The 14496-nt window shown below is 39.3% G+C and overlaps 2 protein-coding genes and 1 pseudogene across 2 annotated transcripts; 1 reads left to right on the forward strand and 2 right to left on the reverse strand.

Annotated features, from left to right (window-relative positions):
- Positions 1-1932: 1932 nt before the first annotated feature.
- Positions 1933-4996, reverse strand: LOC140946429 (uncharacterized). Its single transcript, XM_073395555.1, has 5 exons — positions 4850-4996; positions 4643-4732; positions 3473-3510; positions 3186-3243; positions 1933-3030 (listed from the first exon to the last, which is right to left on the reverse strand). The coding sequence occupies exons 1-5, from the start codon at positions 4932-4934 to the stop codon at positions 2804-2806; spliced, it is 498 nt and encodes a 165-aa protein (XP_073251656.1). The 5' UTR covers positions 4935-4996; the 3' UTR covers positions 1933-2803.
- Positions 4997-5701: 705 nt separating this feature from the next.
- LOC140945135 (uncharacterized) lies at positions 5702-8544 on the forward strand. Its single transcript, XM_073394199.1, has 2 exons — positions 5702-5958; positions 6067-8544. Exons 1-2 carry the CDS (start codon positions 5786-5788, stop codon positions 7844-7846), a joined length of 1953 nt encoding a protein of 650 aa, XP_073250300.1. The 5' UTR covers positions 5702-5785; the 3' UTR covers positions 7847-8544.
- A 128-nt stretch (positions 8545-8672) lies between these two features.
- On the reverse strand, positions 8673-10296 carry LOC140945136 (uncharacterized; annotated as a pseudogene).
- Between the last annotated feature and the right edge of the window lie 4200 nt (positions 10297-14496).

Here is a 14496-nt window from a genome sequence, read left to right on the forward strand (position 1 = left end):
AAAATGGGAATCTTCTCCTTTTGCCTCGCTCAGTGATGAAACGATGAAGGGAGCATAGTTTGGCACATACCCGTATAGCTCATGTATGGGAGAACTCTCCTCTTCTCCCTTCCTGGGTAGCAAACAGATTTCCCCCAAAGCTTTAGCGAGATGGGTGTCAAGGCGTCCTGTGAAAACCCGCTTTCAGGAGAAATTCAATGAGGATTACCTTATCTCTTGGAAAATGTGCCCCCTGTATGCCCTCTTTTCAATATTAGTGGCTGGCTTAAACCCAGGAAGTGGCTTATCATTTGAGGTAAATTTGCATTTCATAAAACCGGCTGAGCTTGAGGCTGGAGAGAATTTGTGTCAGAAATTAACGCGTGGGATTGCCTCGTACACTGAGTTTGATCGTAGGGTTATGAGGGAATTCCCAAGTAAATGCCCCTCTAGGCACGTTCTACGTTTTTGCATTTCAAAAGTGAGGCTGGAACGTCGAACGTCACATGTACCGAACCTCGTGCTAATAATTGAGAACAATCTGGAGCCATAACCCGAAGCGAGTAACTCTTATACTCGGCCTATGTCACGGGGTTTTTACGGACCAGTTTATTTTTAGACACTTAGTAGGGCACTTTTTCCCGCGAAAATCTCCACCAAATCTGTGAGCGCATTCGAAGTATAGGATATCAACAACGAAAACTATACTTTATTAGAAGGCAAAAAATATCATTTTTAGGTCTGTAGGTTTTTGCTGACTTGTTTGTGAAATTTAAAAGATATTGAAAATTCGCTACAAAACCGTTCTAAAAATAAACTGGTCCATGAAAACGCCGTGACACTATAATGGAAGTTATTCGCTCCGCGTTATGAGCTCCTGGACCAATAGATTTTGTCTTTTCGCTCCTCTGATACGCAGAGGCTCGCGCTGGGTATTCACATAAAATCGGGGAAAAAAGTTAAAATAGTAAGCCCTGCGCGCTTTCTTTTTCACCCTATCTGGCCTCGTTATGACACAAAGATACCTCTGCTGCCTGGGACGGCAGCTCTCCCTAGGGTGCGGGGGTCGGGACTTTTTGCTCGCTGGCTAATACTTCTGGGGAGGAGAGGGCTGTAACGATTAAAGGTAAAGGCAAAGATTAAAGATCTTTAGTATTAGGCTCGGCTCATTTGAAGCTCAACAGGGTCCGGGGGTCTCTTCTGTATACATATGAGGAGAGTTGGGGGGGGGGGGGGACTTATTTTCGGAATTTTACGGTTTTTAGATCTCTTCTTTTTCATATTCTCATGGACACTATGTTTGCCACTTGGGGATAAATGAGCATCTGTGAAGAAATCGTGAAATGTTGAAATGTGCATTACGTCCTTACTTTAAAAGGAAAACAGGTTTTCAAATGGACCTTCAAAAATACCATTAATTTTGGCATAGTACTCTTTGTTTTCCCTCCAAACTTTTGAATAAGCATTGTTTTTAGTTTATTCAGGCCTGAGACGATTGTAAGTATTGTAAGTCCAAAGACAATTATTGAAAACATTCTTTGATGCAAAAACACTCAACTCTACTGCTAATGAACTTGAATAACTTATCAAGCAGCAGTTGGAAAGTGGATGGTCAGAAGAATTGGAATTGGCGACTTTCAGAAAGAGATACCACGCTGCTAAAAACTGGTAAGAGATTTTCGCAGATGCATATATGTATATAATAGTTTTGTTTAGGTTTGTTTCGAAATTAGGACAAACTCTCGGCCCATCTCAACGGCCTCGCAAGGAAATGCATACTATGCAATGGAAGCTGAAGATTTTGAACTTCATCCTTCCGTGAGCAGCATATAGTTCTTCTCTTGTAGCGCTGTGTCCGCTGTAGGCGATAAAGATTCCAGAAGTGAAGTAAAATACAGGGCGCGTTTCTGACAGAAATATTTTATTTTCCGACATGCAATTTTTTAAATGAAAATGAGAAATTAAATAAGCAAAACCTGAAGGTGTTAAACACTACAACAGCGCTACAAATTATTATTGTAAACTGAGCATTAAGGACAACAACAACTAACAGCAGACAATTTCATTGACCTTTACATGTATATACTTAGTATTTCCTACAAATTTTGGGATCGTAAGTTTTACCCCATACAAAAACTGTAATTTTACTAGAACTGTACTGTGGTGCTATCACAGAGCCTGGGTTACCTGTGAGTATACGAGACAACGCAATTTTTGTCAATGACTATTGTGCATTTTCCCGGTCATTTCTTACGTCATTTCACCCTGCCCTCTCAACAATTTTACCAACGGAGCCCCCAAAATAAAACAAAACAAACACTGACACAAAACTGAAGAACGACAGAGTCGATCTGATAAAGAGAATCAGTAAAAGCGATATATCGGTTGGCCGGAATTGAATCTTGTTTTGATGGGCATTGACTAACCCTTGCGTCAATCCCGTCATACTCGACCAGAATAACGCTACAGTTACCTCGGCAAAACTGTTGAAACAGAAACAGTTCCATCTATTTGCTAACTTTTGTTCCATACTACCATCTTCTCTAAACAGAAAAAGTACGCACCCTCCCCACCCTCTATTCATAATTGTTTTGTTCTAAAACCCAATAATTTTCGTGTTATTCTAAACAACATTGGATAAGGGGAGGGGGGAAGGGCATTCATTTGGCGACGGTTTCCATTTTTGCTAGGATGACAGGAGAAAAAAAAAGATTTTTGACAGGGAAAAAATCATTTTTGTGATGTGCCTCAACAGGCTTTGTCCTAGGTTGTGGCGCAATCAAGTTCAATTCTACTGAAAATTCAATGAGATGTTTTTGCTGTGTCACTTTCGTGCCATGGCCGCTTGACTTTTGTTATCAATGGCGATAGCTTTAGGTCTTTGCAGTGTAAAACATTTCATTGGTAAGATGATTTCTGTTTCCACCAACACGTTCAGCTTCACACAACCGCTGACCTGGGTAGCAGAGAAGGTTGTGTTGTAGAATATGACGCAGACATAAGCAATGCCTTGTTCATCAAATTCTGCACAGGACGGCCATGGTTCTTGATCTGTTAAAAGAAATATATGCAGGTCATATAATTGATACACAGGGATACCATTCTGTATTGAGGTGACCGTATGTGCATTCAAAGAAATCAAAGTAGGTTGAGCGAATCTGAAGTGTCTTAAAACAAACAACTTCGACAGTTATGACTGGTCATACCTTTATAAGTACTGTCGATGTACAGTTTTCCACCCAATGAAAGTGTGTAGTTAATGTCCTAAAACAGATAGCAGCATAAACACGTCCGTGAGTTTGTACCGAAACATCAAATCTCTTCAACCCTCGACCCTCTCTAAAGACTGTTAATGTTTTGACTGCATACATAATTGGCCCGTGACGAGGAATTCCGTCGTGTTGGGCTTGTAACATCGTTATGGCCCTTGCTGGAATACTTTCGATTACTATTGAAATAATTATGCCTAGCTAGTTATAAGACATCTCCTTACATTCTGTACGGCGTCAACGCTTGATATGTTCACACACGCTGAAAGAAAAATATTCAACTATAAAAACGATTCCATAATAACTTACGAAGGTACATAATATTCCGTGTGTAGAGGCAGCCATCAACATTGACTGCTGCTTGAATCACTCCATGTAAGGAAATCCGGATTCCAGGAAAATTTTGCTTGTGGAATCCGGAATCCTTGGCTTTGGAATCTGGAATACAGCTAAAGGAATCTGGAATCTCAGTAACAACTGGAATTCAGAATCCAAGTGCTACTAATAAAAAAATCCGGAATCCAGTATTCCTGGATTCCATGGGACGGAATCCAGAGTCCAAGTCTGTCAGTTCGAATCGTGTGGACGACTCAATATTTTTTCTTTGTCCCAGTCTCGTGTGACATGGTGATTATCACATCTTTCACATTCATTTGCCGAGCTTAAAATACACCATCTTTTTTCATTTATATGGTACAACCCTCAGATGCAACCCGGGAAATTACCACTAAATATTCGTCGAGTAATGTAACGTATTTACCTTCGAAACTCACGATAAAGAACGTGTCTCTACGGGGAAAAAAAAACAAACAAAGACTTTTTTGTACGCACTTGTTGTTTGAAAGAAACGTTACACGAACCCTCATAAAACTTAATGCTTTGCAACATATTGTACTTATAGACTACTCCAAAAGCATTTTTTTTAGCAGCCATGAAGAACCTTCTTAATTATCCTTATCTGAAATATTTAAAACTTCTTCGTGACCCATGAATAAATTAGGCTCGAAACGCGTGCTGCTCTCACATGACTTCTCGCGACTTCCCCGCTCGCAGGCTCGCTCGAAACAAGTAGAAAGGGGGAGGGGAGGGGTGGGAGTAGTGCAAACGAAAATTCCCCCTCCGGCTCCTGACGCCCCGTATTTGCTTTCTCGATCGGCGCGTGTTCATCTATAAACAACCTATTAATTGGCTCCTGAAACAGAGAGCTTGCGAGGCTGTGGACAGGCTTATCGTACTAAGAATAATGTATATTCCTGTACCCTCATTTGACCAGATATTTGTGAGGAAATCCCGTGATTGCTCATCATAAGGGGCTGTAATCCGGTTTCTTAGTCTGCTAATATCCGGCTATCATTTTCTGCCATGATTTTATATTAAACAATTTTTTTCCTTACTCATATCGGTGAAGCGGTAAACAGAGATCGGCTGACAGCAAGAACATGTGAAATTGCTGCATTCACAACTATCCTCGTTCAACGAGTTCCCTGAGAAAGAGAAAAATACGATGTGTACGTGTTATGTACAAAATTCGCAGTCACGAGATTCCAAAGTGTGCACTCAAGTTTTCAAACGTTGATGGAAAAAAAAACGTTCAAACATACCCAGTGAGTTTAGCTTGAAGGAGGTCGAAGCAGCAACAAGTACCCATACTCCAGCCAAAGTAACGAATATTTTGCGTAAAAACATGACCCTGCTTTGAAGAAAAAAGAAAGAACAACAACGTATTTTCACCAGCTCACCAACGAGGATAAGCAACTTATCCGATTACTTTCCAGCAGGATTTCCGGTTGACCTAAAGACAAACCTGAAGGGGTCGGGGTAGCGTGGGTAAGTAGAGCCTCTACAAAAACTTAGGAGGGAGGACTAGACTAGACCTGCGTATTGGGTCTATTGGGAGGAAAGGGCAAAATGGAGGAATCTTAGACAATATTGAGTTTATTAACAATGCTTCATCATGGCTGTCAAAATTATGGACAAGATTAGAGATAAGGCCTTTACTCAATCGATATCAGGAGCCTATGACCCATAGAATCCTGTCGATATCTAAACCATTTGAACAATTGCAAGACTAATGTCTATCTCACTCTCGTTGCGTGTTTGTAGGATCTAATTTTTAAAATCGCTCCTTGACAATCACCAACCTCGTCCTGGAAACAAGAGTTGAGGCATCTTGGCCTGTTCTATCGGCTTTTCGTCTTTGTGATGGGACTGGTGCATTAACTAGTGGAAATTTCGAGAGTCTTTCACATTGCCTGAAGCGCTTTCACGTTGTTTGATCAGTCTGAGAAATTTCATCTTCACAGTCGTAGGTGTGATTGTTTTTTCCCACTGGAAATTATAATTGCAATTCATTTCTTGTCCTCAAGGGCGTACTCCACGTGGGCCAACTAAAAGAGTTATCTATTTGCGCCCTTTAGATCATCTTCGCATCTTAAAAATGCGCTGCTATACACGACTTTCATAATGGCGGACCGCTCGGGCGGAATGGTAACTACTAACATCACAGCGAGGCTAGTTAGGCCAGAAAGGTCATCAACATGGCAACTGCTTCGACAACACGCGTCGCAGTTCTTACCGAAGAGAATATCCCTGGTGCTTCTTTGCATGGACGAAAACCATCTGAACTTAAAAATGATGAGTTGAAGTTCTGGTTACAGTGTAGAGGTGATCGGGCAAAGGGACTTAAGACGAAAGCGGAGCTTGTGAAAAGGTAAGGAGTCGGTTTGTTTACGATGCAATCGGTTTTTTTGCTTCTATTCTTTTCTCGACAAAATTTATTTTTTCAATTCCTTCGCTTAACATGTAACTCTATTTTCAGAGTTGAAGAGTATATTACCTCTGGAAGAGACAAAACCATCGTCGATCCTGAGCCGACCAGATTATATACCAAGAGAAAACAGCAGATCGCAGATTCATTGAATACAGATCCGGTCGCCAAGGTCGATGTTGTGAATTACCCAGAAAGTGGATGGGGTAGTTCGCTGGAAAAAATGCCGATGTTTACCCGAGCAGAAATGAACGAACATATTGCAAGATCGGGTAAGAACATTGGAAATATTCATCACCATTCTGTGCCAACAACACTTCGCAAAGCAAAGACGTTTATTGAAGATGAATATCTTCACGAAATCATGGCAACCTGTGATGAACACTGCTTTTATTTCAAAGCAAAATGCTGCCACAGTTACAGCAAAAACGACCCGCCGCATCAGCTAAAATTAGCCTTGTGTATTGTTAAGGGTGACGTTTTCAATTCCACTTGTACCTGTGTGGCTGGAAAAGTGGGATTTTGTAATCACACATCGGCGCTAATGCTGAAACTTTGCAAATTCAGTCTATATGAAGCTAAAACTACAAGGGACTTACAAAAAGACGCAGACGAGAATCCGCAAGTAGCATGTACTTCCCAGCTTCAATCCTGGAACAAGAAAGGTGGAGGCGAAAATATAGTAGCTCAACCAGTCATGGAGGTTGTGGTAAAAAAGGCAAAACTGGATGAACCAAGCACCTCACGTTGTGGCGGTGGTGTGAAATGCTCATTGTATGAAGCCAGAAGACAACCACAACATGATCTGGAAAGAGAGAAGGCTTTTAAATCTGAACTTTCAGGAATTGATCCAAACTTGGGTTTTGCTCATATGAACAAAGAAAAAAACCTAGCTTTTGAACTGAGTGATACCAAATTTGGCAAAAGTCCTGTTGGGTCGTTCTTGAGTTATCAAACTTCCTTCACAGAATCGAATTTCTCTGCTCAAGCGAATCTAGCCTCAGTTCAGAGAGTAAATGATGTTGCCCTGGACCTCACTCATTATCCTCGCTTTCCTATGACAAATGAGGAGGACATGACCACACCTCGAAAGCTCTCAGATTCTGAGAAGAACTTGCTGTCTACTCTAAATGTGGATGAAGACAAAATCCATGAAATCGAAAGCAAAACAAGGGATCAACCAGCATCTGAAATGTGGAAGCAAGAACGCACCTATCGATTTACTGCCTCTAACTTCCAAGCGATTACCAAGAGGAAAAGGAATCATGATACCTATGCACAGTCCATCATGCACCCAAAGCCATTTTCCTCGAAATATGGTGCCCATGGCATTAAGTATGAACCCATCGCTCTTCAAGAGTATCAGAAATTCATGTTCAACCAGAAAACACCAGTAGCTGTTTTAAGGAGTGGATTTGTCGTATCAAAAAGTTGTCCAGTACTAGGTGCCTCGCCTGATGCAAAAATTGTGGATAAAGGATGTGTACATTGCTTTGGTTTGGGAGAGGTAAAGTGTCCCTACACCAAGTTCCATGTAACACCCTTGGATGCATGCTCTGATCCCAATTTTTTTATGGAGAAAATAAATGACAAAGAGTGCAGACTGAAAAGGGATCACGCATACTATGCACAAGTGCAAGGACAAATGGGGATAACTGGAAGCAAGTGGTGTGATTTCATTGTTTATACCAGCAAGGGACTGTACGTGGAGAGGATAGCCTTTGATCCTGACTACTGGAGAAACTTACAAACTGAACTTTTAACTTACTATTTTTTACACTTCATTAAGTTTGCTGCTGAGGACTATCAGGAAAATGCAGTAGATAATTAGCTATTCAATGCCCTTTGATTGTATATATTGTAGGCTTTTCAACTTTTTTGGTGGCAATTCAGTAATTAATTTACTTATGTCTTGTTACAGTATCACTACTCCAAACAAGATCACCCAAGAAAAAGCTTTCCAAATTGTCCAATAGTATTAGAGTGCGAAAGCAATACAAATGGTTCCAATTTATTACTTTTGAAGCACACAACTTGCATAAAATTATTATTTGTGGGAAATCTGTTGTTGGCACTGCAGGATTTCATTCGAGTATTTCCACTGGCAGAATTTGGTTGGGTGGTCTTAGTTGGAGTAGCTGCACTGTAACTGGGAGGAGATTGATTCTCCACACCCTTGTGCCAATACACAAGTTATTCTTACTTTTGTCCATGTGCTTGTTCCTTTTTATGAGAGACTATTTTAGATTTAAAGACAGTTCCCTTGCTTAATGGTGTACATATTTGTGCAGTACAGGGAATTGTAGTGTTGATCATAGGACACAAATTGTTGTCAACAAAAATAACTTTTACACTGTCTGTAGATGTAAGTCACATGTTATTTGATATTTTTTAATGAAAAATGTAATAAGAAGCATGCATGGCACCACAATGTTATTTCTTTTGAATAAAAAAAACTGAGGAAATATTTATATCGACTGCCAATAGCAGGGAAACTGTCTGGTTTGATTTTTGAGCTGATATACACAGGAATAAAATGTCACACAATTTTAAATTGGATCACATCTTTTTTCTTATGTGAGTGGAGACCGGTAGGAGTAATAGCCACTTTACAAACTGAACAACAACAATAACAAAATATTATCACCCCCTGTGTATTCGGTTGTCTACACATGTACATAATTTTGGACCACTTAAAGCTAATGTTATAGTGATATTCAAAGAATAGTTCTTGTCCCAGTTTATTCAAATAGAAATAATGTTTGGTTGAGCATTACATAAGATTGCACAGACTGCCCACATTTGATTGACAACCCCAAACTGATGGAGGGGCACAACTCCATCCCAAATGTGAAAATTCTTGATTTTGTTTATGGCACGCTCAACATGAATTCGTAGGCTTGCAATTTCCTGAGTGCGAACAACATCTTGTGCTGGCATTTGATTTGAGCTGCCAAGAAAGGGAGGAATGTTCAAGGAAACTCCTTAAGGTAACAAGTCCTCGATTGTAAATCCTTTGTCTGCTATGACTGAGTCTCCATCTTGCAATGGGAAATCCAACAATCCACTTCTGACAACAATCTCTCTGTCAGAGATGCTGCCAGTATACAGCTGGCTGATGAAGGTTATTGCAGCGCCAGGAGAAATGCCAATTAATCCCTTCAGGGTTGTGTGGTGTTTATAATTGCTAAACAGCTCCCCATTTAAATGTAAACTACTGGGCATTTGACACCTCATCTCTGTACAGTCCATAATAACTCTTGTAGAACTATATTTTTGCTTGAAATCTTCAGGCATTGTCTCATTAATTACTTGCCTTGTTGGCCAAATGTTTAGTTGGCCTAGCATCAAATACATGAAATTTATCCAGCTGATAAAAATCCGACTAACTGTTGAAGTGGATATGTCAAACAGATGACTTAAGTGCTCCTCAGGAATGCCTTGTCTGAGTCTACACATCACAAGGAAATATTCGTCAATAGGCCTCAATGACCTACTTCTGCCTTTCTTGCTTCCATTAGCTGCCAACTCCTCATAAACGCTGGCAGATACATTTTTCCTTGAAGACAACCAGTATGTGATGTTTTCACCCATATCACCAGGATTCAGGTATCTAAAAACAGACATAAATACCTTCCAGTTTGGAAATCCAGTATAAAAATGGATTGACGCATCACTGCTTTGAAATCTTTCAATAGTGAAAACTTGGTTTTGCAAAGATTCAATATGTCGCTTAGCTCTTTCAAGATTGGATTCAAGGTCCACTATTTGTTGTGTCAGCGAGGTCTCAGTGCCTTCCTTTGGTTCTGTGGTTTGAGTCTCCGCATCCATTTTCAAGTTTTCAGACAGGATGCTTTCCACAGTTTTCCTTTCTTCTATGCGATTTTCCCCTTCATCTACGCAGTTTTCTGGCTCGTCATTAGTTCCGGTTTCTTCAAAAAGATTTCGGCTTGTTTCATCGATGCTTTCGCGTACTGCTGGCGCTTTACGTTTCCGGGGAGAGGTGCGAGTCCACGCAAACTTCGAAGGAACAGCATTCCCTCGCAGCTCCGTTCTGCCAGCGAGGGTCTTTACAAAATCATATTCCGGCCTAAAATGTCTCGAACAGACCTTGGTTGCCTTCGTGATCCCAAAATGTTTTCCTTCCTCTCTTCTGATGGCGTGAAGCCACTGTTTACGGCGACCGACATGATCAGGAAACTTGAAGAACGAGACTTTCCTGCCATCCTCCTTGCGACAACCTTTCTTGGTGCACTCAGGAACACAGCAGTGCGTGGGCATTTTTTTAAGCCCGTGGTAATTATCTGAGTAATTTCGATTTCAGATAAACAAAAACACTCGATTACGTTTTCACATTATCACGTTCGACGATACAGCAAAAAACAGGCTACATACGAGAGAGATTTGGAACGCATTTGCATGTGTTTACGTTTTTCATAATTGAACGTGGCCTAACTAGCCTCGCTCTGATGTTAGTAGTTACTATTCCGCCCGAGCGGTCCGCCATTATGAAAGTCGTGTATGTAAAATTAAACTATTATTGAATGAAGATGAGTATGTCATGAAGAAATTATCATCATCATTATGGTCATTGTTATTATTAATCCGTATGTTGATTAAGCAGAATGATTGATTACGTGCCGCAAGCGGGTTAAGGCTTGAGGAAGTTTTTATAAGAGTTATCAGGTATCCAATATATTGTTAGTATGTTACTCTGAGGAGACGGCTGCCAATTGAACCTTTTGTAATGAAGGAGCCAGAAATTAATTTGCATCGAACTTCAAGGATTGCTAGAAAAATAACGGAACATCCTTCCAACTCAGCAACAGACAATACAAACTGTCTAAACACATAGGGTACCTTATGTGAGGTTCCTGAAAGTAGTTAAAAAATACCAACCCTACGGTAACTGGAGCTTATGTCTCTACAAAAGTTTTTAATAAACTAAAAAAATATATATCTACTATGTACTCCGAATGACTGCAATAAAGTAGCAAGCTCATGTGCCCCAACAAACAGGAACAAATATGTAAAATGAAAAGTACTCCAAAAATGCTAACCCTTTATTTAAAAGAGAAAAATGTCCCTGTGAAGTGTTTGAAATAATCTACAGAAAACTATATATATACATATATATCTAGTGTGTACTCTAAATAAATGTAAGTGCAATAAATTAGCAAGTTAGCGCTTTCATAAGGCTTCCATAAGGATAATAATATCAGTCTTTAAATAAAGTATCTGAAATTGCAAAGCCTTTATTAAACCTCGTTAGTTTACGTTAAAGCTATAAATAATTCACAACCAATATAGTTACATGATGCTTCAGAAATTGGTTTTGTTGGGTTTTCAGAGAAGTATAACCGTAGACTGCGGAGAAGTAACTGTCGACGTTTTAGGAACTGCAGGTGATTAAAAAGAAACTTAATATTCTGATTTCCAGACTTCAGAAGTATAATCCATCGATTTATTGCGATGAATCTGCGCAAATCTCCACAACAAGTCCAACAACCAAAAAATTGCAACTGTAGAAAAAGAAAAACTGAATGCCTTGGCCCTTGAAGGGAACTGCATGCAATCAAAATCTGCAGTGACAACTGAGGTAACTATAGAATCCTATAGTTGTAGGACTTGCATCCATCCTCAAGGATCGTTACAGAAATCATTGAACATCCTCCCGACCCAGGAACAGACAAAACGAACTTAATCTAAACGTATATGTTCCCTTATTTCCATAAAAATGGAAAGTAGTAAAAAAATACCAACCCTACAGTTAATGTAGCTTAATAATATGTCTCTCTCAGTAAAAGTTTTTAATGAACTAAAAAATGTTTATCTACTATGTACTCTGAATGACTGCAATGAATTAGCAAGTTCATCTCCCCGCACAAACAGGAACAGTTATGGTAGTGATAAAGTTACTTTAAGAATTAGGTTAAAGAACTATCACTTACCAATGTGCATGCAGCAAACTCTTGTACCTATATATAACACGAATGAATTTTACCGGTCATTCGCCGTAATTGCCTGATGAGTGTGGTCATTTTTGATCAGGCGTAAACAGTTTTTATTATATAATGTTATTTTCATTAAAAAAAAAAAATATATGCATGATGATTATGGTCTTAAACATCTCTTCACTAAGCAAGAATTTCTTGAACATCACGAAGTACCTTGGAAATACTTTTTGAAAACTATTTAATGCAAAATTTTCCAAGTTTAGAATTTTATGAAAATTGGAATAATGTCAGTTTGATGTGTGATCTTGTTTCTTTTATTGAAATGTTTCAATACGTCAGTCCTCAATTATTCTGACAGGGTATTATTTGTTTATTCATTTATTTATACTCTTTTTCTTATAACAACGTTTCTGTAAATTTGAAAACAAATGTGATGGTTTGTGCTTTTTTGTTTAGATTAAAATGAAATGAAATGTTTTTAATTGAAATGATGATCATTTTTAATCGAATTGAATTGTTAAACACAGTTGATCGATATTGCGCATGATTACACCATTTTTTGTAAGCAGTTATTTGCAGGTCACAAGGTGGGCTTTCGACCAATGGAAAAGAAGAAAAATTTGCATCGAATGACAATATAAAATATTCCGATTTTTTTTTTAGCAAAACTAGCACTTAAGTGGACCCCACTTTTCAAAGCATGCCTAAAAAATTTCATGGTAGGAGAAATCGTTGGAGTAGAAGTTCGTAACTAGAAAGTGGTTCAAAATTCAGCATTTTGAGTTTTGGAATTTCGAAAACGAATTGCTCTGAGGAAGAACGAGCCAGCAGCCCGAATTTTCGGGACTTCAAGTATATTCAATGTTTTCTAATTCTTAAAACAAAAGCCAATTAGCAATAGTGCTATTCTTTAAAAAGTATTCTTTAGTTCTTAAAAGAACCACTGTAAATTGCGCTTTACCAAGGGCCAAGCCTTGATCGGAAGTCGAATGACTTGTTCCTTAACATTTTTGAAATATCCCCTAGCAGTTTTCGCTTAAACTACTAGCTCGAGAATATTTAGTGGGGTTTTATTTACGCGATTTAAGTAGGAAATATGTGGTTAAATTTTTCGAGGATTTTCATTCTTTTCGCGGGTCTTTTCTCGGGTCTTTTGCGATATCTTTTAAAATCGGGAAAAACGCGAAATCGCAAACCCGCGGAATCGAGTACCAATAAAGTGTTAATAATTTATTCCCCTGGTCTTTTCAGTGCCCGTAAAAAAGGTTTGTCGTGTGAAAGTGCGGTGAGATTTCTGTATACGTACGTGCAGACACGTAGTGGCGGGCAACATGTCTTTTTTCACCGCTGTCGCACCTTACGCCCCAGTCTTTACCTTGCCGCTTGTCGTTCCCCTTGATGAATCTGTTTGCTTTAGCCGTGTTAATAGTAATCTAAATTGAACCAGTTAAATGAGGCCTTGAAAATTCGGCATGGCGGCAAAATCACTCTAATCCCTTTCTCTCCCGAGCCTTTGCACCGTTAAACTTAAACACATAATAATGTTTTTTGATACAAGCGCTATAGACCTTATTCACGATACCCGCTATCTGTGTGCACGCCCTTTAGGACTGATGGGACAAAAACAATGTCGCGTGGTATTTCAGGGGGCAAACAAGTGACAAAATTGGCCAATACTAGTAATAGCATTCGAGTTTGTTGGTTTATCTCAAAACGAATGAACGATTTAATAGTGGTGCAAAATATGCAGTTCGAGTTTTGACAAGTGAGTCCGGGCCACAACCAGATCTGGATAAATGATGACGTCACCCACATTTGCAAAATGGCGCCCACGCCGAGAAACACGAGGGAAGGTCACTTCCTGGCTCTTTGCTGCGCCTAGAAGTGTCCTTTCCCCATACTACTTTGAGAGCTGTGACTTTAGACAATGAGAAATCAGGGGTGTAAAGAAAAAAATGCTGTCCGATGAACGTTTGTGCGTTCTTGGGAGGTAAAACGACCGAACACGAGAGTTTTTCAGCTCAAAGAAATGCCCGACAAGGAGCAAAACATCGAAAAAAAGAAGGTGAGTGTCATTTTTTGGACTGTTGGAAAAAATTTTTTTGAAATCTACATAAAATTTGCTTGTTGATAGTGGTCTGTTTAGTGTAGTGCAAAGCAGTTTCACATAGTGCTGTGCTTTTAAAGATGCAAAAGTCAGTTGCGCAGTTCAATGACTGCCTTTTCACGAGTTCAGAAAAGTGAAAACAACAACAATAGCCCCAAGCGAGCCCACATTGTAGGAGGCAATACGATAGCTTTGAATACAAAAATCTTGACTGAAATGATGATGGTTGATTAATCACTGTCATGAGACAGTATGCAACAGTGCAAACCAGTTTCCCACTTATATAATTTTCGATTACTAAATTAAAATGTCAATGCTGACAATATAATAAGAGCATTGGTCATCCCTGGATAACCCTTTCATTTCAATGAAATAAATGTACACAGATTGAGGTACATAAAAAAATGCCTGTATTTT

The sequence above is a fragment of the Porites lutea genome, chromosome 8, assembly GCF_958299795.1.
Source record: "Porites lutea chromosome 8, jaPorLute2.1, whole genome shotgun sequence".
Lineage (NCBI taxonomy): Eukaryota > Metazoa > Cnidaria > Anthozoa > Scleractinia > Poritidae > Porites > Porites lutea.

Bases quoted from the DNA above. Each gene is read 5' to 3' on its own strand.
- LOC140946429 (XM_073395555.1), bottom strand. From the start codon at position 4,934: ATGTTTTTACGCAAAATATTCGTTACTTTGGCTGGAGTATGGGTACTT. The intron at 3,511-4,642 runs GTAAGGAAAAAA...TTTTTCTTTCAG, and splicing joins TTACCGCTTCACCGATATGA to CGTGTGTGAACATATCAAGC. The intron at 3,244-3,472 runs GTAAGGAGATGT...TATCTGTTTTAG, and splicing joins GCGTTGACGCCGTACAGAAT to GACATTAACTACACACTTTC.
- LOC140945135 (XM_073394199.1), top strand. From the start codon at position 5,786: ATGGCAACTGCTTCGACAACACGCGTCGCAGTTCTTACCGAAGAGAAT. The intron at 5,959-6,066 runs GTAAGGAGTCGG...CTCTATTTTCAG, and splicing joins AAAGCGGAGCTTGTGAAAAG to AGTTGAAGAGTATATTACCT.